The sequence below is a fragment of the Lycorma delicatula genome, chromosome 1 (assembly GCF_047948215.1).
Source record: "Lycorma delicatula isolate Av1 chromosome 1, ASM4794821v1, whole genome shotgun sequence".
Lineage (NCBI taxonomy): Eukaryota > Metazoa > Arthropoda > Insecta > Hemiptera > Fulgoridae > Lycorma > Lycorma delicatula.
This window is the reverse complement of record NC_134455.1, coordinates 145,093,206-145,120,945: the sequence shown is the minus strand read 5'-3', so window position 1 is coordinate 145,120,945 and position 27,740 is coordinate 145,093,206. Positions and strand designations below refer to the sequence as shown.

The window sequence follows — 27,740 nt, the reverse complement described above, 5'->3', positions numbered from 1 at the left end:
CAGTTATGTTTTTCTTTAAACACACTGCTGTTAATAAAGGGTTTATGTTTACGCCTTAAAGGGCATAAACTCTATTTGTTCCCTTTATATAATAAGGGAATACATAATAAAAGTTTTTATTATCATACATTAAGGTCGGTATAAAGTAAGTTTAGTGTAAAATAATGAAATTTATTTATGGAGCTAAGTGCTATAAGAAAAGAAGTTTAGAAAATTAGGTTTAAGTAAATGCTTAAAATTTTTCATAATGTTTTTATGCCACTTATTTCAACTTACATGCTTGAAATGTTGTCATTTCAATATTTTTAGATTAGGATAATTTGTGATTAATTTTTATGATTATTTATTTTCATGAAAAATCTTGCTTAAGCAAATTTGAAAATAAACTACCCTGCGATCAGGGTAGTCTGATGAATATAAATATCAAATATAAAAATAATTTAAAATTTAGTGAAATTATCTGTTACACTGTTATATTTTTAATCAAATTGTTGGATTTTCTACCTGGGATAAATTAAGAAGATATTTCTGAGATTTTATTCAAAATATTAGGATTCAGTAATACGTGCTTAGTAAATTGGCTGTTTCATAATAAATTTGTGTATCTTGTTAGTTTTATGATGATTGTCTTTAATAATTGAAAAGTTGTATACATACATCTTTTGTAGTACATTAATCTTTTGTAGTTTTGGATGCATTGGTGAAAGAATAGTATGAGCAAGGTTTTACCATTTTGGATTATCTTTAATTTTGTGACATCAATTATTATAATAATTTTTTTTTTTTATAGGATTTACTTGACTTCCTTGATCAAGCTGAAGAGAAGTTTGCCAATTTGGGTCCACTTGGTTCTGACATTGATGCTGTTAAGCGACAAATTAACCAGCTTAAAGCATTCAAGGCAGAGGTTGATCCACACATGGTTAAAGTTGAAGCCTTAAATAGGTAAGTTGAATATATTAATTATTATTATAATACTGCTAAGATGATGAGTTATGTTATAAAACTCATTTTTTTACATTCTTTGTTTTTATTTTAAGTAGTATTTTTACTTTCCTCTTACTTGCATTTTTAATGTAAGTTATTGACAGTTATCCTACCGCAGAAGTGGATAAAGGGTTATATTAAATTGATATATTTTATAGATATTTGCTTGTTCTATAATCATTTGCATTTTAAAGTTTCAGATAATTTTTAATGCTATTTAATAATCAATGAATATTTTTCTAGTTTATTTTTATCATTTAATGATTTCAGTTGACTGATTGATAAAAAACCTAAAATCAATGATTTGAAAAAATATTTAACTGTATTTTTTAGTGCAAAAGGTTTCACTAATACTTGGAGAAAATCGAAACAAAGACTTGATATTTTTCTTCATTTTTGTAAATTTTATTTATTACTTTGAAAATGCTGGCTTGTTACTAAGTTGCATCACAGCACTATCTATAAAAAAATACTATTTTTCATGATTATCTTACTTTTAATGGAAGTTATAGAGATTTATTATGTGAGAAGAATGTAAAAGGTGCCCTAATCATTAATTACATAAAATTATTGAAATTATTTATTATGACACTAATGAACAAAATCTAGTTGTAATAGAATTGCTGTATATTGTTAAAACCACTTGCACTGTCAATATCAGTAAATTTATAAATGGTAGTGTTACTTTGCAGTGAACAACAATGATAAGACATAGAGTATTTAATTTACAGTATTAGATTATACTAATTTTTAGAGAAACCCTGTTTATCCAGATTAATGTTTCTTGTCTTCATTTTTTTTAAAATTATAGTAAATTAGTTTAGTAATTTTATCAGAATAAATTTAATTAATGAAATATTTCATGTCTCTCTTTCTGATGTAACAGTATTATTATATTTAGTGGGATCTGTAGTCAAATAAAATCCGGAAAATTTGCGACTATCCCTAATTTTTCTAGGCTAGGATCTGTGCAAAAAATAAGAGAAAATAACTGTTTTTTCCTAAATAATTGATATATACACATTATTAATATTTTTTTTAGATTGTCACCAACCGTTAATATATATGCTATTATGTATTTAATAAGCGAATTTGTCTTATTTTTTCTTAATTTTAATTTGTTTTGTACATAATATGAATTAATGAATACATTTTTATTAATTCAGTTATGATTCTCATTAGTTCGGTATGTAAGCATATTAACTGGATTATTATTAATTTATGTTGTAATGTTTAACAATTTCATCATTTTTTTTTGTTCAAGTACTACAAGATAGGTGTTATTACGTTTGCTGCTTTTTACCTGGATGAACAAGGTTTCATTGTATTGATTATTGTATATTAGTGCTTTAAAAAGTGTTAGAGTTTTTAAACAGTTAATATAATGCTTGTCAGTGTTAAATTTTATTGACTGAATCATTCTGTATCATTTCAGCAAATTCTGAATTGTTGAAATATTTTATTTTTAAAAAAAATTATGTTATATTCAAAATTTATTTGTATAATTAACAATTAGCTGACTGAATCAATGCCAAAAATGCAAAATTAACTGGTAACAAACGTTACAGAGTTTTGGAACTGTGTAATGAGTACCCACTTCTTAAACATCATGGGGAGGGAACACATTGCTTGTTACTATTACAAAAAATAATGAACATAACTTAAGCAGATCAGCTTTGTTATGGAAATAAAATTTTATAAATCCACATTTACTTATTAAAAAAGGAAGTCATTTGCCATGTTTAATTCCTTATATTGTAGGGAATCAAATGTTTGACTTAGTACTACTTTTGTTATATAGTTTTTACTTACTACATTTTTGTTAAGTTAGTTTTTCCTTGTAAAATATCTAACTTATTTTTGTAATAAGTTTATGGGTAGATTATATTTTATATAATTTTAAATTGTAATCTGAACAACATTTTCCGCTATCTTTTGATAAATAAAAATCCCAGATTTTGTATTATATTTTGTAAATAGTTACTGATATTTAATAACTTGAAAGCATGATAATTTCATTATTTAATAATTTTGATTAATGATATTTTTCTTTCTTTTCTCTTTTTGCTAACTCAATTTGGAAAAAAGGAGTTTGAGAAGGTAAGGGGCTGTTGATTTTTCTTTTTTACTTATCGCTTTGTAATATAATGCTTTCTACTCATAATCCTTAATCGTTGGTCTTTTTTTATTTAACAAGAATTTCACTGGTACATTTGTACAAGTTAGGTGCTGTTACAAGCATGAATTTATGCAGTGCTTTCTATTTTTGTAATATTGTATTCACTGAGGTTTAAAAAAATTGCTCATAATTATGAAATATAAACTGCTTACTAATAAATTTTTGATAGCTTTCATTAATTACCAGAATCTTTTTCTCTTTAAAAATAACATGTAATATTTCTTTATATTACTGATTTGATTCATTAAAATACTTTTCCATTTTTTTTTGTTATATGAAAAATCAACTTTTTCTAGATAAAAAAATGAAATTGAGTTTGCAGGTTTAAATGAAACACTAATTTCTTGACTTATTATCTTTTTATATTATTTTCAGTCATTATACTTAGTAATCTTTGTCATAATTATTAGTTTGCACATTCTGATTTTTTGTTCTTTCATAATTTTGCTTATTATAGCTTTTATTGCCAAATGACATATATCATTAAATGTGTAGATTGGTCTGCTCTATTATTAATAATGCAACTCTGTCCTGTCATAGTTCAATTATTCTTGATTTAAATTCTATTTTTATTCAGTCTATTTGAAGGTTTTGTACTTTTTTTTTAGCAAGGCTTCAATTTCCAGAATTTGAGTTCTGTAAAAACATGGAGATCTAATACTGGTAGAATAGATTGTGTAATGCTACAGTAATTCTTTATAAAGAACTGATTGATGATTATAAAAATAAAATAAAGCTGAATTTTGTAATTTTAGTATAAAATTCATAAAAAAAAAGTGGTCACTGATTTACAAGATGTTAATGTAGGATTATACCTTATGCTCAATAGTTGCATTACCTTTTTTATTTTTTAAATTAAGTATACAGACATTAAGTAAGTCAATGTTTCTTCTACTAGTGCTGAGATTTTATCTAATGCATTTTTGTATTGGTGATAATGTTTTGTTTTTTTTCATGAATTGATGTGTAAAATGTTTTTTTTGCAAAACTAATACTGCTTATCTCTAAAACTAATTTGTTTATAATATAAAACTAACTAGTTTATGGTTATTCATCTGCTAGAAATGGTTTACACAAATCGATGAATAATTGTACCAGATACTTGCTTCTGTGCTTCAGGAGCATGAAAAATAATTAAAGTGCTTTGTACTATATATTAATCTATAATATGTAATAGTTTCTAAATAACTCGGAAGACCTAAAAGATCTAAAACTAAGTTTTTTTTTTTATAAAATCGTAAGTATAAAAGCAAGTTATTATATTTATTATAGTGATAAAATTTTATAGAAAGTTTTGTTTATTGAGGGTCGGTATGTTCTGTTGAGAAAATTAAATTGTTTTTGTAAATATAGAAGAAACCAGGATTTCTGCAGACAATTCATTTTCTTTCATGAAAAGCGATTCTGTATGATACTGCTACCTAATAAGGTATATCCTTTAGCCCAAAAGCTATGACATAATACTGCATTGTATTGCTTCTTTATGACAATTATATTCCTTATAGTGCTATCATTACTCAAGAGAAGTTGATGTTCCTTATAACCTTAAATTGTCTCTTAAATGATTATCATTTGTTTTCGACTGCAGAAAGAAGTATTTGTGGGGAAAGAACATGTACCTCAACCATTGAATCTGATTTCAGACATGCCCCATTTCTGTTGGTGAATCTGAAATTATAAAACTTCCAATCTGCTGGTAAAACAATGTACTGATCATATTGGAGAGTTGACAAGAATGAGTGTGGCTAGTTCCTTCTTGAATGATGCTTGTGTGATATTTAATATTGTAAATTGAATCTGCTATTTTTTTTTTTTTTGTGATACTCCCTGCTGCAGTACAAACTTGCCAACTTTTCAGACCGTAGAGTAGGTGTAAATGGAAAAACTAGGTATCATATTGAAAGGAGGAAGGGATGATTTAAACAGACATGTAATGGAATTTAAACTTATTTTATTCTCACATTTACACACTTATTAAAAGGCTAAATCTTTGCCATTCATCACGCATTCATTTTGCTGAAAATTAATTTGTAAAGATAATATCTTGCAGATGGCAATTACTCATGAGTACATATTCTTGAATTTGTTAATGTAGATTTTCTGCAACATCACAACAGGGTTCATAAATTTTTTCACAAATCCTATATTAATCCTGTGTGGTGATAAAAAAACACTGGGCTTTTTAAAAATCCTCATCTGATGATTTTGAAGGTGAAATTATCACTGTTGCTGGATGCGGTTCCAAAACAAAAACCTCAAAGTTACTGTTAACATTCTCATACTGTGAGTTATATTCTCTGCATATTAATGTAATCATTGTGTAAGAGCTTCATCAAACATCCAGATTTTTCACAAAATGTTCCTTTTCATGACATTTTGCTAAAAACTGTTCAGAGGAAGTAATTCTTCCTTTAAAATCGTGTGATTTTTAATTCTTGGACCACTTGAACTTTGTTTAAATGATTTTTTAAAACTAGGGTGAATATTCTAGTGAAATTATAAATATCCAAAGTGAAATGAGACAAGACTAATGATATCATTTTGCTGTGTAGAATGCTATGGATTCTGCAAAAATGACGATCTGATTACTTTGATTGATTTTACTCTGGATGCTTCTCACTGAAACTGAATTTGTAGCTTCAAAATTTTGAATCCATATCTACAGCATGAGCTGATAAAACTTGATAAATATATAAATATAGCTGATAGATCATGATGCCAAATTTGAAGATTACAAAATTCTTATTATCCAGCTTTAAACAATTCTATTTTTATAAAATGCTTTACAAATTCTTGATGCAGTTCTAACCATTTTTTCACTGTGACCAAACAACATCTGGAACTAAATAAATCATCACAGTTTGCCAGTTTTTTATGAATTCAATTTAAACTCGCCTATTTATCCATCCTTTATGTAGATAAAGCATTTGAAAATTAATTAATACATGGAATTTAGAAAAAAATCCATTATATACTGTTTGAATCAAATTGTACTAGTAAGGTAATTTTTGTTAAACTGTTTGTGTAAAACTTAAGGGTCAGGAATAGCAAAGATCATGATTGAGTACTAAATTTTAATCAGGTTACATTTTGACACTAATGAATTGCAAAATTAAAAAAGGAAGTATTTAATAGTGAATTTTGAGGTAGGAATGAAGAAGAATTGTTTTTGAAGTAAAAATTGTAATTTAATTTTATAAATTACAAATTTTTCATTTGTAAGTTATAATTTTACTAGATATTTGCTTATATCTCACATTAAAGAGATTGTATGACTTTATATTGACTTAAAGATAAATAATTAAAGTGCTTTATACTTTAAAGCACTTTAAAGTATAAATTTATTATAATATAAATTATATTAATTTATAATGAATAATAGTTTCGGTATAACTTGGAAAGTAATGAGAGAACTTGAAAATCAAACCTGAAACCAGATTTTTTTTATAAAATCTTAAGTATAAAAACAAGTTATTAACAAGCTTCACAGTAGTAGAATTATTATTCTGCATTGCACACTGCGGAAACGTTTGTGAAGTTTAAAAAGAAAAAAAACAGTAATTGTTTTTCTTTAATTAATTGTTTATTACTATATTTATTACAGACAAAATTTTATAGAAAAAGTCTTGTTTTATTGAAGTTCAGGATATTGTGTTGAAAAAAGTAAATTATTTCAGTGAATGCAGAAAGAAACCAGAATTTCTGCAGACAGGGTTGGTTCTTTTTTTTCATGGATGACAATTAATATATGATACTGCAGGCTGTTGATAAGGTATAAAGTAGCATCTTGGTTCAAAAGTATGACATTATTCTGCATTTTATTGTTTTTTCCATGATGATGCTATTCCTTATAGTGCTTCCATTCTCTTGAGTATTGGCAGCACTGTACTCAAGAGAGTTGCAAATGAATTATAAAGTAAATAAATAATTTGTTTTCAATACAACCGAGTTTGAAAATTCTTTTGTTTTAACAAAGAGTTTCCCCTTATTCATGTGTTGGTGAATAACTTGCTTACAATACAATCCTGATTTTTCTTTGTTAACCATTAATTTTTCTGAGTTTTAATTTTCAAACAATTTTTGGAAACACTGCATACATTTTTAGTCTGGTTCCTGTGTCTTCATTCTGTTTTAGAATTATAATTTAGAAATCTAATTTAATTGTGGTGATTAATTATGGTAAACTGAGCACTTATAAATTTATCTGGTAGGTTTTCCTGCTGAATTTTTCCTCAAGTTTAATCTTAATTTATGAGTTTTTATATTTTTCTGATTATTGAAGTTAATAATGTAGTGTAAATAGAGTTATAATCTGCTTGTATTATAATTATTATCATCAACACATTTTTTCGCACTTAATTATAATTTCTTATCTGTAGGCAAGCTCAAGAGCTGACTGAAAGAACATCTGCTGAACAAGCAGCTGCATTAAAGGAACCTCTTACTTCTGTCAACCAACGCTGGGATGAATTACTGAGAGGTGTTGTAGAACGTCAGAGACAATTAGAAAATGCTCTACTGCGGCTTGGGCAATTCCAGCATGCTTTATCTGAATTGATGGCTTGGATTGATGCAACTGAGCGTACTCTTGATCGTGATTTGAGGCCAGTAGCAGGAGATCCTCAGTTACTAGAAGTTGAACTCGCAAAGTTAAAGGTACCCAATATAAAATTATATTTAATCATTTTTATGTAATATTTATAAAATTGAAAAGTATATATAGTATATGGTGCCCTGTTCTATTTAAATTACCAAACCTGGAAGTTAGATATTCTTTTTAATAGATGGCATTTTGTTTGTAATAGATGGTTAGATATTTACTGATTATTAGAATTTTTTCTGAGCTCCCATGCTCTGTAAATTGTTGCAACTTAAAATAAAATCAGAAAATTACTATAAAGTACGAGGTGCTACCCAAAAGTTCGGGGAATTTGAATTTCGCGCACGAACCATTGCTGGTACGACCTGCTGCCGCTAGTTGTGGCTAACAGTACTCTTTGTGAATCAGTGTTCCAACAGCTGTCACGGTGAGAGGCTGCATTGTTGACTTTTGTGTGGTTGTGTAACGTTGTATTTTACTGCTTCGGCGAAGTTCTAAATGGCAGATTTTAAAGAGCAAAGAACCTGCATCAAATTTTGCTTAATGCTTCAAAAAACTGGTGCAGAAACCCATCACATGCTTGTGGAAGCATTTGGTGACAATGCTATGAGTAAAAGTAAAACTTTTTTGTAGTACAAACGATTCAAAGATGGACAAACGACAGTCGATGATGATGAGCGTTGAGGAAGACCATCAACAAGCGCAACACCAGAAAACATCGCGAAAGTACGAGAGGGTATTGTTGCAGATTGTAGACAAACAATCCATGATGTTTGTGCAATCATACAAATGTCATATGGGTCCATGCAACGCATCTTGTCAGACAATTTGAACATGAGACGCATTGCTACAAATTTTGTACCGAGATTGTTGAACAGCGACCAGAAACAAAATCGCGTAGCTGTCTGTAGTGAATTGAAAAATTCAGCAAGAGATGACCCTAACTTCATCTCCAACATCATAACCGGTGATGAGACATGGGTGTACGGGTATGACCCTGAAACTAAACAGCAGTCGTCGCAGTGGAAGTCACCAAGTTCACCGCGGCCAAAAAAAGCATGCCAAGTTCGCAGCAACGTGAAGTCCATGATGATTGTTTTTTTCGACATCAAAGGCATTATTCATAAGAAATTTGTTCCTTTTGGTCAAACTGTCAATGAGATGTTCTATTGTGAAGTTTTGAAGCAGTTACGTGAAAGCATTAGGTGCAAATGTTCAGATCTGTGAGGTAACAAAAGCTGGGTTCTGCACCATGACAACGCACCCGCGTGCACATCGCTAGCCATTTGGAATTTCTTGGCTTCCAAAAAGACGGTAGTGATTACCCACCCACCCTATTCGCCTGACCTTGCCCCATGCGACTTTTTTCTCTTTCCGAAAATAAAATTTCAATTGAAAGGCTGTCGTTAGGAGATTCAGGAAGAAACACAGAACGTGCTTTAAACACTTAGACCTGCAGACTTCCAGGGATGCATGGAATCATGGGAAAAACGCTGGTATCACTGTATCAATGCCCAAGGGGATTACTTTGAAGGAGACAATGGAAATTGTAAGTTATGGTAAGCTATTTTATTTTTATGGTAAAATTCCCCGAACTTTTGGATAGCACCTCATATATTAATTAAACAAAAATTTTTATGTAGATGTATGTCGTTTTGATTTCTGAATTGATGATATTCCATAAATGATGTTTGTTTTATATGTTTGAGTTCTTGATAATATTCTGGTTTTTGTATAATCTAGGTACTGGTTAATGATATACAAGCTCATCAGTCAAGTGTTGATACACTAAATGATGCTGGGCGACAAATAATTGAGTCAGGAAAGGGAAGTGATGAAGCATCATCAACCCAAGACAAATTGACTACCCTCAATAGAAGGTATTTATTATTTATATCATTCATATTTTAAAGAAATGTTTGTACCCAATTATTTAGAGAAACATCTTTTGTTACATGAATAGTTAAGTTGTAAAATTTTGTTTCATCATACAATTGGCGTATAAAACTACAATGTTGTACAATGCTTTTTCTCTTAACATCCCATACCTAAGATCCAGTTTGTTATTGCCTGGGCCATCCCATCTTGTCCTCTGTCTTGAAAAGTTCTTTTAAATTTTTTAATTAACTGTGGTGTGTAAATTTGTAGAAGATTAAATATTTTATTTTGATTCTTCCTTGGCTTATTTATATGAATATTGAATAAAAATTGTGTGATAATTATCATGTAAATATTTTTTTTTTGTATTATTTAATAATTTAAACATTTTCTATTTTTCTCCAGATGGCGAGAATTACTACAAAAGGCTGCAGATCGCCAGAGTGAATTGGAAGAAGCTCTTAGAGATGCTCATAGGTTTGCTGCTGAAATCCAAGATCTGTTGTCATGGTTAGGTGAAGTAGATGGTGTAATAGCTGCTTCAAAACCTGTTGGAGGATTGCCTGAAACTGCCAGTGAACAACTTGAGCGATTTATGGTTTGAGAATTATTTTCAAATTTTTTTTTAGTTATAATTATTAGATTTCTGTATAAAATATCCAAAAAGTGGAATTTGCAATTTATTTGGTAGAAATGCTAGTTTAAATACAGTTTTGGATTTGACTCCCAAGTCTAGTTGGTCAAATTTTTATCTACCCTTTTTTTTTTATATCATTAGATTACTGAAGATTCTTGCCCATTTCTTCAGAACTTTGAGCATTTTTATGCCAAGCTAAATAAATAGAAATAGAAATAGAAATGTACAGATTAAAATCAGTAGACCATATGAAATCATGGGATTGAAAAATTTGATGTTTAATAATTATTTATTTGTAGATTTTAAAGAGTGAATTTCCAATTGAGTTAAAAACTTGTTCTGTTTTTTTTTTTTTTTTTTTAATAATACAGCGTAGTTTAATTTTAATTATTGGTGACGTACCTTATATATAGGTGTACTGATTTTTATTGTAATTTGTATTGTTCTTAATTTATCATATTCACTTATATCAAATAAATATCCTTTATCAATATTTTCTAATGTTTTATTATTAATATACCAGACTTTAATAGTAAGGAAGAATTTATAATAAAATCTGTATTTGAACATTAAAATATGATTAGGAATTAGAATATTTTTATGTAAAATTAAAACTGTTGTATTATAATTCGTAGAGGTATTATATCAGTATTTTAGTTTTCTGTGAATGACTATTAAATTGTTATTGATCAAGTAAAAATTCGTAACAAAATTTATTAAAAATTGCATTTCATTGAAAATTTATGTAAGAAATTATTAGGATAAGAATCCAAGTTTCAGAAATTTGATTTCAATTCCTTGAAACAGACAAATCTAACAGAAAAGCATTAATTTTAAATTTAACACAAATCTTCTTCATAATGTTTAAATAGATAACAAATTAAGGACCTTAGAAATTTTTACTTCATAATTGACAATAATAACTGATCAGCAATTAAGATTTGTGTATTTTGTGAATATTTTTATGAGGAGTTTTGTGTTCCTAATTTCTTTAGTCATATTCTGGTTGCTGATAATTGTGCCTCTCAAGAAATGGAATTATAAATTTTCAAAACACCCAGTCTTGGGCAAAGGAAAACCCAATGAAATTGCCATAATCCATTTCCAACATACTTTTTCATTTAATGTGGTGTGATCTTGGTCACAATCTCATTTTCCTTTATTCTTACCACCAATACTTTCAGGAGTACAGTTCTTAATATTTTTTATAAATGAAATTGAATCAGGTACTTGGAAAAACATTTATTTATGATGGTGCACCGGCTTATTTCTCTAGTAATTTTAGATATAATTTAAATAGTATATATAGCTCAAAATGGTTCAGTAAAATGTTGATCATAATTTTCTAATCTCACACCATCAGAGTATTTGGGATGAAATGAAGTTGTTAGTTTATTGTGCATATGTTGGCCATTAGAAGAACTAAGAAATAGCATCACAGAAGCTAGAGCAACTGTTAAGAATAGTCCTGACTATTAATGACTGTAAGATAAGCTCGAGAGGCTGAATTTGTAGTGATGAATGCTGAATTCAACAAAATGGTGGCTACATTGATTATTTATTTTAAATGTATGCAAGTACCTTTAGTAAAAATAATTTCGTTAGTAAGTCATTTTAAGCTAAAATTTAATTAAATTTTTCATGTTTTCTAATTTAATATTTTTTTCTGATTTATATATATTTTGAGATCAATAATAAAATTTTGTTGACGGTTGTTTTTGCACTTTGTTTTTGTTTTATTTAAAATTTTAATGTTGTATTACATTTGCTCTGCTTTGTTTGAAATTTAAAATTAAATTTCTGACATTGTATTTTTTCTGTTGATTTTATTTAGATGAATTTTTTTAAATTAAATTTTCTTTAAATTATGCTAGAAATATTTTTTATTAGCAATTAATTTTGCAGTCTGAAAGTTAATCTTATAAATGGATTAAATTTGTTTTTGTTCAACTTTAGGCTTTTTAACAGATTTCTTAGATACTACTACAGATCTGTTTTATTCAATTTTTCTGGTCAAAAAATGTATAAAAGCATCAAACTTATCCCTTAATTTGGGTCCCAAGAATTTCACTGTTGCTCCATTCTACCCGTGGTGAGAAATTGGAGCAAAATATTTTGCTAGCTGCAACTCAAAAAAATTTCTTCTGGACATATTTTTATTGGATCTGTTTTACCTTTATCAACATCCCAAACTATTTCTGTGCAACTTTGAATCACTCTGTGTAAGGTATGTTGGGATGGTTTATATTAAAAGCATCTTTTGTTTGTTTTTAATGATACGTAAATGTTTGCTGGTAAATGATAAATAGAAATCTAAACCACGGCTTTTGTTTTTACAGAGAATACAGCCATATGTTCTTAGGACTGACTTAGTGATTTATAACTAGTTGATTGATATTTTTGATCAAATTTTCATTTATATTATTAGAAAATTTTGTATACATTTTTATATTGAACAGTAAAAATAGATAAAACAATTAATAAAATGGAAAAAATAATTAAATTATCAATTTTAAAGAAATTGCTTTTTATCTTAAATTGTGATGCTATGCAGCACAGGTGCTGACCCTAATTGGTATCTCCCAGAATATTTAAATACTTCAACTCCATGCTGTTATATCCAATTTCAACTTGGCATATGACTAGCTACTGCAGAAGCCAGCTATAGGAAATGTGTTAATTGATGGTAAATTCTTTAAATATTATGTTCTAATTTTCTTGAGGAATATATTTCTCCCTTTTATTTTTTTTATAGGAGGTTTATAATGAATTAGAAGAAAATCGTCCTAAAGTTGAGACTGTATTACAGCAAGGTCAGGAATATCTCAACAAGTCAGCTCCTGGCACTGCTACAAATCTACAAACAAATCTTCGCACTCTTAAACAAAGATGGGATAGTGTTACTGCACGTGCCAATGACAAAAAAATCAAACTTGAAATTGCATTAAAAGAAGCTACTGAATTCCATGATGCACTTCAGGTAATAGAAAAAATATTTTTTTTTTTTTTATTATTTTAAAATTGTGTTGTTATTTTGTGGTTCTTTGTCATATTTGGTAACATCACTAATTTTCTCTATAGTTTTCAACGTTAGGTTTACAAGCATATCCTTTTTAGAACTGTTGGGGATTTGTGAACCCAACTTTGATTAATCTGACTTTTCTTTTTAAATTCTGTACAAGAATAGTTTGGCTATATTTATTTGAGCGAACCTTTTTTTAAATTCCTATTATAATTTTTAATTAATGGTGAATACTTATACTTTAAAATCAGGATCTTCAACTTCGATTTAATGTCTTTATAATGTGTAATGGATATACCTAACTCTTAATACTGTGAATTTTTGTAGTAAATTTTTTTTCTTGTTATCTAAAGAGAAGGACAAATTTTAATCTCTTAGAGTTGGTTTTGTTATTTTTGTGAAATTCTTCAGAACTGTGAAATTGTTCCAATCTGAGTCAAGCCAAATTTTAAATTATTTTTTTTGTTATGCTGTGAAGTTAAACAAAATTTTGAAGTTAAAAACCATATTGTAATATTCCAAAATTCATTTTAATTAAATTAAAAATGAGACAAATATAAATAAAAATGATGTTGGCTGGTTTTTTTAAAATTTATCATATTAACACTTCAAATAAAATAAATCTTTTCTTAAACAGCTTATTAATTACTTAAACTGCATTTTATTAGAAATTAGATAGATTGTCTCATTAAGTTTTTCTGATCTTTGAAATTAATTTACCTCAGACTAAGAATTTTGTTTGAAAATGGTTGATTGAGTTTTCAAGCCAATCATTTATAATGCATGAATCAATCATTAGATTTCATGATATACGTTTAATTGAAAAAGATTTTGCCACCAGAAAAAACTTTAATTATAACTGTGTGAAAAAGAGTAAAGACATATTTTTTCCTCCTACAGGCATTTGTTGACTGGTTGACTGGTGCTGAAAAGACACTTGCCAATCTGAAACCAGTTTCAAGAGTATTGGCTACAATTTTAGAACAAATTGAGGAACATAAGGCATTCCAGAAAGATGTTGGTGTTCATAGAGAAACAATGCTTCATCTTGACAAAAAGGGAACACATCTGAAGTACTTTAGTCAAAAACAGGATGTGATACTTATAAAGAATCTCCTAATAAGGTCTGTATGCATTGTTGCTTCTAATTTATGTTTATAAAACTTAGTATGACAGAAGTTAAGGATAAAAAGTTATAAATAATTAAAATAATTATTTATATATGTAATTTTGTATTTTATGCAAAATTATATACAAGGTGACTGACTGCCTTGTGGAACACCTGCATAAAATTGGTTGGTACTTACTCCTCTGTGAAGTGTGTATCTTCAAAATATGTACATTAAGAAAGTACAATAAACTGGAACTACCTAAGAGACTATACAAAGTTAACCAGTTGTAACAGTATGTCTGATAAATAGTTGTATTCCATACTTCAAGATTAATGACTGTATTGATTGTCTGAGTATTAAATAAATGAATAAGTATAATTATCATTAATTTTCAATGTAGTTGCTGTAATTATTCAAGGATTAGTAATCATTGACAACTAGTTATCTGAGGATTACAGTAATCATGTTTCATGGTATTCTGTTTTGAACCGTGACTTGACATTCATTTCTTCTCAGCATCATTGTGTTAAAAGTATTTTTTTCAGGAAGGTGAGTCATGAAACTGAGAAATAAGTCAGCAAAGTGAAGGAACTAGTAATAGTTAATAGGTACAAGTTCAGGCTGCATAGTGAATGATTCAAAATACCACTTATTTGTACAGTTTTTTAATTTAACGTGGGGGCCAAATATTTGTCTGTAAAGAAGATGGATGGTTTTTTATAGCTGTAAAATTTGTTTTAGATTTACAATAGAGATCAGTTTTAATGTTAACTCTTTGGGCACAAAGTATACCTAGATGTAGATATAGATCTTTCTGTTTCAAAGTATTTACGTTTTAAAATTATATGTGAATTTTAAAATAATTTTTAAATAAGTTGAATGTTTTGGTCTTCAGAAATGCAGGTACTTGGGCATTTTTAATTTCTGCAATTTAGGAGTAATAATATAATTACAATCCATGATCATTTTGTCCATATTTATAGACTTTTATAACAATCCAGAAATTTATCTTCTTTACATATTGTGTGAAACAAGAGACGGCTCTGAATCCTACTTTTTCTTGTGCTTGTTAATATTTGGAGTACAGCAAGCACGCAATTTTTATGAAGTAAGTTTTTCAATTGCAATTTAATGAATCAAACAAAACCTTTATACTAAGAATAGAGCTGTTCTATTATTATTATGTCACACAGAGAATTGTTAAAATTATTTCTTCTTTTCATTTCATTGTGGTTGATCACATTTGTAATTTTAATATCACACAACAGTAATATGAAAAATTTATCAAAAACTATTTGTTGAGTGTATGTTTCTTATGCAAAAAGTATTACACATAATCAACTTACACATTTAGGATTATCTTGTTTTTGAATATGCATCAACCATAAGGAAATTTGTTTACCAGAGTTATTTCTTATATTGAAAAAAAAATCATGTAGCTTGAAGTTGGTGTCAGTATAACAAAAAAGAACTAAAAAAAATTTCAACATAAGAAGTTAGCATTATTTAATCTCACATCCACATATTTACAGATTATTATATTTTTTTTATTCATAAATCTGGAAATGTTCAATTCTTTGTTTTTAAGCTTTTTTTTACTTCTTGTAAATTGGCATAGAAATTGCTGGAATTAAATATGGTTTTAATGAAGTTATGAACAACTTAAGTACGTGGGGTAAGTTGGTAAACAACTTAATAAATGGAAGTATAATTATTTCAATAACAGTTCACATCTTATTTTATTTTGAAATACCATTATATATGATAGTTGTGGTTTGCTAAGAGTTTTTCATGTTTGCCTTTTGCAATGGTTTGTGTCTTTACAAAGTATCAGTAATTATATTTTTTAAATATTTTTAAAGAAATGGATAATTATCATCAAATATTTTTTTATATTTTAATATTTTCTTTTTCTTTTTAGTGTACAGCATAGGTGGGAAAGAGTAGTGTCTAAGAGTGCAGAGCGAACAAGAGCACTGGATCATGGTTATAAGGAAGCAAGAGAATTCCATGATGCTTGGTATGTAACGTTGGAATTTTTGCCTTTTTTAATTTTAAACCTTCCTTCTTATAAATAATATAACATAAAAAATAGTATTTTGTTCACACACTAACACCCACACACTTCACACATTTATATTTACTAAAAATTAAGTGTTAGTTGTTTTTAAGTATAAAAATGCTGGTTTTAAGTTTCTGAATTAGCAAAGTTTACACTAGTGTACACTTTTCAGTTTGTATTTTAACAGTAATTTTAGTGATTAAAGATATTATGAAAACCAATGTTATGAATTTTGGTGTAAGATCTTATTCAATCAAACAGTTCAATATCTATTCTAGATCAGGTCTGTTGTATTCTAAAAATTATTTTTGGTTGGATTTGGTCAAAGTATTCATAAAAATGGTTAAAGTATGCAAATTAAAGACTGGCTTCTTTTATTAATAACTTGTTTTTTTCTGTCTCAAAATGAATGCATGAAATCATCATACAAACTGTATTAAAAAAAAAGACCAAACTAGTGTAATAAAATTTATTGATGTATTTACAACTTTGATAGGCTTATCTCCTTCAAAGTAGACCCTGCTGTTGGCAATACACTACTCCCAACATTTCTCCCATTGTTTCAACATTCCAAGACAAACTGGAGTTTGTCTTGGGATGGTGTGCAGCTGTTGTATCATATTTTTCACTATCTCTTAGTGGTTTGGAAATAGCACCCTTTTAAGGTTACTTTCAATTTGGGAAACAATATAAAGCCTGCTGGGGCTAAATCTAGGGAATAGTTAGGGTGAGCACAACAATTGTCTAATATTTCGCCAAATATTGGCAAATAAGAAGTGATGCACAAACTGATACATCGTACATCACAACATTCAACTATGGTTTTCTTTCAGCCAGAGGCCTCTTTCTGCATACATTATCCTTCAAATGCCATAAAATTTCTTTGTTTTCTATCTCATCATGTGGATTGAATTATAATGTACAAAGCCTTTACAATAAAAACAAACCCACATTTCTATGTTAATTGACTCATGTGACCTTTTTTTTTTTTGTCAGGGCAATCCTTTCTCCACACACTGCAACTATAGCATCTTGGTTTGCAAATTGTAGAAAAAATCCAGATGCTAGTGGAGGAAATGTATTTTCAAAGACATTACATCCCATAGCTCTGTATGAAGTAAGAAGTTGATTAACAATATCGTGGTAATTGTCTGATTTTTGTTTGCCGAGAAAATTTTTGCAAATGTGTTTAAATGATGCTCAAGCTGCACTTTCTACATTATTTAACATTCATCATCTTTGGTCAACTCTCTTATTTGAAGACCAACAAATATTTCTTCTTTAATATTTCCTTTACTTATATTTGGAAAGTTCTACCTGATTTACAAAAATCCAGGACTGTCCTTCATTGCTTTTATAAAATATTTCATTAGTCCTAGCTTGATATGGGGAGGGCGTAAACATATTTTTTTGGGTTCAACTAAGGGCTCATGAATAATATTTTTCCCATTTGGAGTTAAGTTGTCATGTTTGTTCCACTCTTTGGTAATATAATGTTTATACCTAGCTCGGCTATCCCTTTCGTATGCTGTACGTAGTATAGGCTATACTTTAGGTAGGCTATAGTGTAGCCTAACTGCACGCCTAACAAAATAACTATAACTTTCAAATTACCAGATGTTTTTTCTATGTATGTTTTTTATAATTTATTTTTTCAAGAACGTCTTTCATCACATTGTATGTCTCTTTCAAATTAATACCATAAGCGATTGGTATTGAAGGTTACTGTTGTGTAGTAGAACCACTTTTAAACTATACTTGGATGAATCTACGAAAAGGTGCCAGTCCTCAGGTTTATAAACTTGTCTTAAGTGCAACATAAGGTAATCAATATTTGTGCAATAAACCAAATTATTTTCATCAATAAAGTACTGAGAAAGTTCTGTTTGTTGGCTTCGAAAGCCCAAAGTATTTGTATTTTTTTAAAGTAAATTTCAACCTTGCAGTCTTGGTCCTAACAGTTCAGCTTGATTTTTTAATAAATTTAAATCACTTTCTGATATAAGATGTAACTTATTGGAAGATAATTCAAAATCAAAATCAGTGATGTCTTCTTCAGTACTGCCTGATTCTTCATCACTGCTTTTAAAACATACATTCATAGGTGGCTCAGGAACTGGAATAATTTCACTATGAGGTATAGGCCTGATTGCAGATTGCAATGAAGGATATTTTACAGTATGTTTGGATTTTTTAGAAAATCCCGACATACTTGTTAAAAAAAAAGTAACAGTCAGTTACATGTTCCTTTGGTTCATGCCAAACCACAGGTTCACCAGATGGCAAAGCCTTCCGCGTACCTTTCAGCCATCCTCTTAAATATACAGAACAATTAGTGTGTACTATATGAGGAGCTCACGTCTTATCCTGATCACCAATTTTACACTGAAAGTACAAATGATATGCTTTTTTAATTAAAGGTGTATTGTTTTTTCTATTTGATTATATGGTAAACTCGCCACCACATACATAACAAAAGGCATCCACATTGTTTATACAATTTTGAGCCATTATGACGCTGCATTGTTAACAAACTTAAGACCACAATAAGACTGAACAAAATTAATTTATTCCTAAATCCAGTACTTAATATAAACAACACAGCTGTGTTTTCAGGTACATGTTTTGACCTGCACAGATATGATTAATCTTGTCATGAAGGGTCACTCTTCAGTCTTAGATATGATGTCATAATATGTGACTGATATGATTTAATTCTGTCTAGTATTGTTTATTTATATTTTACAAATTATGTTAACATAGTTAAACAATAAAAAATGAGCTAAAAAAATACAATATAGGAGCTTAAAATGCTAATTATACGTTAAAATCATTTAATTAAAATTTAAAACTTTTTCAAAAATAGTGGGCGATAGAAAGATTCTGAGTTCATATTCGTTTTCAGCATCAAAAAACAGATTAAAATCATGTATTGCATGTTAAGAAACAAAAAGTATGTTTATCAGTGTAATTATTAACCTCGGATTGTAAAAAAAAAAAATATGATAAATAATTCAATAACAATAAAAAAAAAAATGTGTATATGTTATCTAACAGGCATACAAGGAAGTCATGTGGTGCACATATTAGATTTTTTATCTTTAAATTAAATTTCAATTAAAACATGATTTATTGAATTAGGTTTTAAAAAAAATCTTTTAAAAACTCACCTCTAAAGCGCTCACAAATCTCTTTTTAACACATCTTGCATAGTTATAACCAATGTTTCTTCTGGTATTGCTGCTATTCTGGTTTGAATGTTGATTTTAGCCCTTCTAAATTTTGTGGCTTATTGAAATAAATGTTTTCTTTCAAATAGCCTCAAAGAAAAATTCAGTTGCCATCAAATCCGGTGACCCTGGAGGACAACAAAAATCCAAATTTCTCAAAATTATTCAACTTCCAAATTTTGACCTAATATGCTTATCAAATTGTCAAAAATGCATAGATTTTTTGTCAGAATTAACTTCTGTTAGGTAAGACATGTAAAAAATAGAAAAAATTCCCCGGAATTTGAATGAACTACTTTTCCACCCTCCTATTTTTCCCCATCATTTTCAAAATGGCATCCAAAGTTGGCGAAAAACAGTATTTTTTGTTTTAAACAAAAACTAGAAATTTTACAAAAAAATGTTATAAATAAAAGTTGTAGAACATTTTGAAAAAAAAACTTTTAAGCTGTGCCTGATGTCAATTGATCTACAAATAAATTAATTATTGCAAATAACCTAACATTTTCTTCAATTATTAATATCTTTTAAATGAAAAAAAAAAATTTTCACAAAACTTCCAGAATATGTTGTCCTTGGCAAGTAGAATAACTACCTTTTCTGACTTTTGCAAAATATTCAATAGATTTTGCAAGAATCGAGTTTTTTGAAAAAGACGCTTTCTTAAAATCCAAATAATTCATACTGTAATACACCTTTGTGACCCATCCGGGGCTTAAAATTTTCTTCAAGAGTTGTACCTGTGCAAATAGTGCGCACATTGCAAAACAATTGTAAATTGCAAAAGATCAACCAAAACATCGACTTTTTTTCCAGCTCAAAAAACTTCAGTTATTTTTAAAGTTGGAATTTCATTGAAATGGCTTTATTGCCAATCAATTAGCTGCCATTTTTCTGTGAAAAAAGTTTTTGCCATACAACCTATTGGAGCCAAGATAATTTCTTTTTTTCAAAAAATTGCTAGGACCTCATTTGTCAACATTAAGGTCTGCAATTTGTACAAGTTGTACTCTAATACTTGTACTGTAATAGAAAAATTATTCTGCAGCGATCAATTTTGTTTTCTTCACTGTAAGCTAAATTATGTTGAGCTTCATAAAATACTTCTTATTCCATTCGGCACGTTGATGTGCGTGGTGGGCACAGAGAGACTTCGACTTGGTTGACAGACTAGTTGAGAATGCCAAGATAAAGTCTATCTCCCCCCATCATGCACATAACATGCCAAATGGAATAAGTTTACGGGGTCCAACATAATGTAGCTTACAGTGAAGAAAACAAAATCGATCACTGCGGAATAATTTTTATATTAAAGTACAAGTATTTGAGTACAATGTATACAAATTTCTGACCTTATTATTGACAAATCATAGAATTTTTTGAAAAAAAAAATATCTTGGCTCCAGTAGGTCATAGAGCAAAACTGTTTTTTTAAATTTGTTGAAAAATGGCAGTTATCGATGGGCAATAATGCCATTTTGATGGAATTCCAACTTCAAAAAATAATTGAAGTATTTTGAGCCAAAAAAAAGTAGATGTTTTGGTGAATTTTTCACATATTCGCAATTGTTTTGCAATATACGCACTATTTGCACAGTTTAGAAAAACTCTTTAAGAAAATTTTAAGCCCCAGATGGGATGGGCCATGTAGGTGCATTACAGTACGAGTTATTTGAATTTTAAGAAAATGTCTTTTTCTAAAAACTTGATTTTTGCAAAAACTATTGAATATTTTGCAAAGTCACAAAAGTATTTATTCTACTTGTCAAGGACTACATATTCTGGAAGTTTCATCAAAAAATCGTGTTTCATTTTAAAGTTATTAATAATTGAAGAAAACGTTATTTTAGCAGCTTTTTAAGTAACTAATTATTTGTTGATCAATTGACTTCAGGCAGGGCTTAAAATTTTTGTTGCAAAATATTCTACAAATGTTTATTTAAAACGTCTAGTTTTTCTTTAAAACAAAAAAAAAACACTGTTTTTTGCCAACTTTGGACACCATTTTGAAAATTATGTGGAAATATGAGAGAGTGGAAATGTAGTTTATTCAATTCTAGGGGATTTTTCCTATTTTTTACATGTCTTGCCTAATGGAAGTTAATTTTGGCATGTAACAATCTAATTTGATTGGTCTATAAGTAACTCTATTGTGGCACTGCTGCTGTGTGCCTGGGCTCCATCTTGCTGGAACCAGCCCTCTTTGATGTAAGTTTTATCTGAAAGAAAAAAATAATAAAACTTTAATAATTAAAAAAACTATAAATTTTTTTCATTGTAGTGATTTTTGGCCCACCCAATACTATAACATAGCCAGCCTCCATCACGCGAGTAGTAGGGTCTCGGCCTTTCATCCGGAAATCCTGGATTTGAATTCCGATCAGGCATGGCATTTTCAGACACACTACAAATCATTCATCTCATCCTCTGAAGCAGTACCTAACAGTGAACCGAAGTTAATAAAAAAAATAAAAAAACTATATATATATAAAAGCTTATTAAAAAAATAATAATAATGCTTGGAGATGATTATTTTGTAGTTATACATGTGACTGTTATGTTAAGAATATTAATTAAATAAGAACTAATAGCAATTAATTCATTTCAGTTTTGCTTTAAAAGAAAAATGGCATAATTTGAATTTCTTTCTTAATTTTGAAATTTATTGTTGCAGGTCAAATCTGATGAACTGGTTAAATGAAACAGAGAAATCATTAGATGAATTGGCTGCAGAGGCTTCAAGCATCGGTAATGACCCAGAACGAATTAAGGCACGATTGGCAAAACATCGTGAATTCCAACGTGCGCTCAGTGGGAAGCAGGCTACTTATGATGCAACAATGAGAGCAGGCAAGACTTTAAAAGAAAAGGCACCTAAAACTGATGAACCACAGTTACGGCAGATGATGACAGATCTCAAAGAAAAATGGAATAGTGTCTGTGCCAAATCAGTTGACAGGTAAGTTACTTAATATTTACTATGTGATCTAAAAAATTATTTTTTTTTTTTGTTAGAATTAACAATTTAAATTTAGTTTTTTCTTTTCAGATTATAAACCATTATATAAGAGAATGTTAATTGTTAAAAACAGTCACTTACTTCACGCCAACTTGTGAAAGTTTAAGAAAATCACTTAAGCTAATAACATGAAGTTAAAATTTCATGATGTGTGTAGATAAGAAAATCTTGAAAATAAAATATTAAAAATTGAAAAATATTATTTTATTTATGTATTGCTCACTTTAATTTTTTATTTTTGTAGCATTATAATCTTGTCTATATATTTTTTGAGATAGTCATGTGAATAATTACATTTCTTTATCTTGAAGAAAATTAAAAAAAAATAATAATATGCTTTCGGAGCATTTTAGATATGTAAAACTGCCATCTGGGAAATTGTCATCTTTTTTTTCTATGTAAGCTATTATGTTTAAAAAAAAATAAATAGTAAATAGCTGTTTATTAATTATATGACTATTTTATTTAATGGTTTATTTTTGCATTTGAGGAGGTCTTATCTTGATGAGAGATCTTTTAGTTGTATTTCCAGAGCTAATATAAAGTATATTTGAAGTAAAAACTAATTCTTCTAAATGAAAGTAATTGTGCGATTAAAAAAAAAAAATTGTTGCTTTTATTTTATTATAAAGTGATCACTGAGATAAAAGTTAAAGTAGTTGATTATTGTTATTAATAAAATATAATTTTAAGTTCGTTAGAAAAAAGATACTATTAAAAACATCAATCAAGTTTTAAACCACATTCAGGAGTGCTATATACAAGCATACGATTTAGACTGCCAGGGGTATCACAAATAAGAATAAAAATATTTAAATATAAATAGAGAAATATATTCACATTTGTTTGTAATCTATTATACATTAAAATTCTGTGTAAAGTTAGTTCTAGTTTGAGTTTTGACTGTTTGAGTATATTGATGAACTATTGTAAACTTATTTTCATAATAAGTAAAGTGGTTTAGGTATTATCATGTAAATATTTAGGTAGACCTGATTTAATAATTTAAGGAAAATAACATTTTTCATGTAATTACTTTTTAAACAGTCTTAATTGTATTTAAATTCTATTACAAGTTCTATGGTGTAATCACTTGTGCTGCCCCCAACTCTCAGAAAATATAGAAATGACAGAAATACCTAATATTTTTAGTTTCTATGAGTCGATTCACATCATTAAAAATAGTGAAGCTTTTTCATTTAGCAAAGCAAACAGTTTTCAATGCTAAATAGAAGCTGTTTATACAGTGCATTTTTCATAGAAAGGAATGCATTAATTTGTTTTTTTTACAATGTTATATGCAGCCTTTTATGACTGTGAAAATTTGAAATTTTGAGTTATAAGGTAATTTTGAAGTTTTGTGTTTGTAGTTTTATTCATTGACACCTTAATCCTTATAACAAGGAATAATCCTTTTATAACAAGGACGCTAAACAGTGGTTCAGCTTCCTTGTTATAAAAGGATTAAAAATGTCAGATTCTACAAGGAAATTGTTATAGGTTGTAGTTATTAATAAAAGATTAGAGTATTTGTCAATAATTAGGATATATTCTTCATAATTAATTTAATGTAAAATAGAAAAATATTTTTTGTTTGTATAAATGATATATTTTTTAAATATATTTACAGACAACGGAAACTGGAAGAAGCACTGCTATATTGTGGTCAATTTAAGGATGCTCTGGAAGCCCTTTTGGATTGGTTAAAGAAAACTGAGAAAGAACTCTCAGAAGATACTCCAGTCCATGGTGATCTGGACACAGTAATGGCTCTTGTTGAACAGCATAAGGTATCTATCATAACATTTTTGTTTATATTGATCCACGTTATTGATTTTACATGTATGTACTTTAAGAGAAATGAACACTATGTTTGATTATTTGTATTTTAGTGAACTAAATCCATATTCATTATTTTCACCATAAATTAGAGTTTATTTCTAACTCATTTTTTATTGAATAGTAAGTTGTGCCTACAAAACAAATTATAGGACCCCATTGAATGAACTCATTGCATTATATATATATTTATTTATTTATATTTACTTATTTATTTTACTGAAATTAATCTTTTTCATATTATTCCACCTGTATTGTTAAATTATATCTATATTCTGTAAAATAAATCATCTATTGCACAATATTGAGTTAAGACACCGTACCTTAATTTTTCATGAAAGTACTTTTGTGGGATCCTGCATCCTAGGTCATGATTAAAATATTTAATTAAAATATTGGTAACCTCATTATATGTAACCCAGTAATAAACGATAAGCATCTAATAATATTAAAAAAAAATTTATAATGAAAATTTAAAATTCACATTTGAAATAGATTGTTAAATTATTTAGATGTCAGTATCTGAATAAACCAGGTCAACCAAATTGAAACATCATTATGTAGAGAAAACCTACATATAATAATATACAATTTATAAAAAATCAAATCATCCTTGGTTTCATAAAATTAACACTTATACAAATACGATTAATAGAGCAATTATCTCATATTATCAACATTATGTCTGCAGTAATTTTATTACAAAGTGTAATAAATTAATGGGATGTGTTATTAAACTCTGTTTTGGTATACCTTATATAAAATGGTATTAGTGTAATTTTTAATTTACTTTTTTTCCTGTGAATTATTGAAAGAAAAGAGATTGTATTTCAAATGTAAAAATACGTTCAAAGATGAAACTGAGAATATAATTTTTGAATTAAATTATAAAGTTAAAAGGTGTGCATTGTATTAATAGTGTATATGATAATTGATTTTTACTATTTTATTTATTTTTATAAGAATTCATTTCTGAGAAAAACTTAAGCATATAGGACAGGTATATGTAAAATAGCATTTGCGTAAAGGTTTAATTTTGTAAAACAATATTTTATTCTTTCAAATCTGTTAATACATTTTCAACTCATAGGTTTATATAGGTAATTGGCTATTACAGTTTATTATCATTTTGATAAATTTTCCTAATAATTCTGTATTGTATGAAATTTCAGAACTCTTAGGTGTTTCCTTATATCGTTCCTAAGTTAAGTAAGGACAGTATTGTATACTTTTTGAATTTCCACTGGCAGTAATTAAGTCATTTTTAAAGCAAATATAAAATCATTAAATAATTGAAATTTTCTTTTTTAAGACTTTGGAAGAAGATTTGCAGAATCGATCTGCTCAAATGGAATCCGTCCAAACAACTGGCAAAGAATTAATTGAGAAAGCAAGCAAGTCTGATGCTCAGACAATACGTAACCAGCTGGGTGAACTAAACTCATTGTGGACTCGTACTAATAAATTGGCTGAAAGGAAAACGCAAAGACTAGAAGAAGCTCTCAAAGTTGTAAGTATCATAGTTCTTTTAGTAAGTAATATATTTGATTAGTTTAGCTTACTGATCTTGTTTGTAACAATTAGAAGTATAATAACTAAAGAAGTCATTATTATATTTTGTATTTCTATTAAAATAAAGAAACTTTTGTGGGCCTCTAGGAAACAAACTCATTCCTTGCTCTCTTTAATATATCTAGCATGAAACTTCCTTCTATTGAGTACAATTATCCCATTTTTAAATGTGACCAATCTGGTCAAACATATGTCTGTTGTGGTTGTTGCTGTTGATGTACAAATTTTTATATTGCTGACAGTTTTCTTTTTAAAATTAATAAGAGTATATTAAATTTGAGCAATAGTTTCAAGACACAGAAATAAGACTGTGTTAACCTTATTTGAAATAAAAAGAAGACGGTAACAAATAGGATTGAACAGCAAATTGACTGTTGCTGTAACATTGTGTTGTTTTGTGTAAAATTGGCTGTTGCAAATGATCCTGTTAACAGGATTGTTAGAAACAATGCAGTAATACTGTTAGAAACTGAAGACAACACATAAAACCACAAATTGACTTTATGAATTCCTTTAGGTCCTTTACATAATTACTTTTTGGCCCTACAGCCCTTGTTGATCTGTGCATAACCTCACATTTGCCTCTGCTTTTTAGAGTTGTTACCTTCAGGCCTTTTACTTCTATTAATGACCTTCATTCATGAAGAACTGAATTCAGTTATCCTTTCAGACAAATTACAAAATTTCAGTCTTGTTCTTTTAGAAAAATTAAGAGTTTTTACTATTGATTGACTTATCCAAATTAAAAAAAAATTCAAAGTTTTAAATTAATTATTCGTACTCATTAAGTCAACATAACATTAAAAAGATTTATATTATGATTTACTGCCTTTTGATAGATAATGTTTTACACTAAAATTTGTTGATTCTTTCTTTTAAGTAATCAAAATCAATTGAATAATTTTGTCTAGACTGATCCTGTATTATTATTTAAAGAGACTTTATTTCCAAGTCCGTTGGCTGGAGAACAGTGGGGATGGAAAGATGATCCACCTAATTTCTATGTATGTTCAAGCAGTAAATAATGATTGTAAGAAGCAAGCAATACTATAACTACTCAATAAGACTTAAAGTGTTTTTATTACTTAAAGATAGAATTTCATCTGCGAGGGTGAGTAAAAAATTATCTACAATTTCACCATAACACACCTTCAAGGTTATCATACTGTCTTCTGCGCATGCGTGCTTAGAGTTGGTATGACTACAGTCATGTTTGCAAAATTTGATCAAAATCGCATCATTTGCTTTCTGGCTATTAAAGTGTAAATATGTCTGCTCCACTACCAGTTTGTGTCACAGATGAACAATGAGCAATGATCTGATTTCTCTGGTTGGAGGGTGTGAAAGGGGCTGAAATTCATTATAGACTTTTATTACAATATGGGGACAATGCTTTATCACATAAAAGTATCTTTTTCTTTGATGAAGGAGTTTAAAATTGGTAAAAGCATCTTTTTCTTGGATCAAGAAGTTTAAAATTGGTGGTAAAGTAGTGGTAATTGATTGGTAACGTTCAAAGAGAGAGCAGGACACCCATCAACCTTCATCACAGAACAAGATTCAGTGAGCTTGAGAAATGTTCTGGTGAATAGGCGAATTACCA

The 27,740-nt window shown here is 28.4% G+C and overlaps 1 protein-coding gene across 31 annotated transcripts in view; it reads left to right on the top strand.

The window, feature by feature from the left end:
* The window catches only part of shot (dystonin-like protein short stop), a 644,960-nt gene that overhangs the window by 523,469 nt on the left and 93,751 nt on the right, over window positions 1-27,740 (top strand). For 22 of the 31 annotated variants that reach the window (XM_075363589.1, XM_075363494.1, XM_075363700.1 and 19 more), the window contains 11 exons: window positions 791-945; window positions 3,076-3,087; window positions 7,546-7,822; window positions 9,510-9,646; window positions 10,050-10,242; window positions 13,037-13,261; window positions 14,204-14,427; window positions 16,337-16,435; window positions 22,382-22,666; window positions 24,357-24,516; window positions 25,878-26,075. In XM_075363589.1, the coding sequence (XP_075219704.1) occupies window positions 791-945; window positions 3,076-3,087; window positions 7,546-7,822; window positions 9,510-9,646; window positions 10,050-10,242; window positions 13,037-13,261; window positions 14,204-14,427; window positions 16,337-16,435; window positions 22,382-22,666; window positions 24,357-24,516; window positions 25,878-26,075 (1,965 nt within the window). The remainder of the gene's footprint in view (window positions 1-790; window positions 946-3,075; window positions 3,088-7,545; window positions 7,823-9,509; window positions 9,647-10,049; window positions 10,243-13,036; window positions 13,262-14,203; window positions 14,428-16,336; window positions 16,436-22,381; window positions 22,667-24,356; window positions 24,517-25,877; window positions 26,076-27,740) is intronic. The other 9 variants (XM_075363728.1, XM_075363738.1, XM_075363719.1 and 6 more) reach the window with 1 other exon arrangement.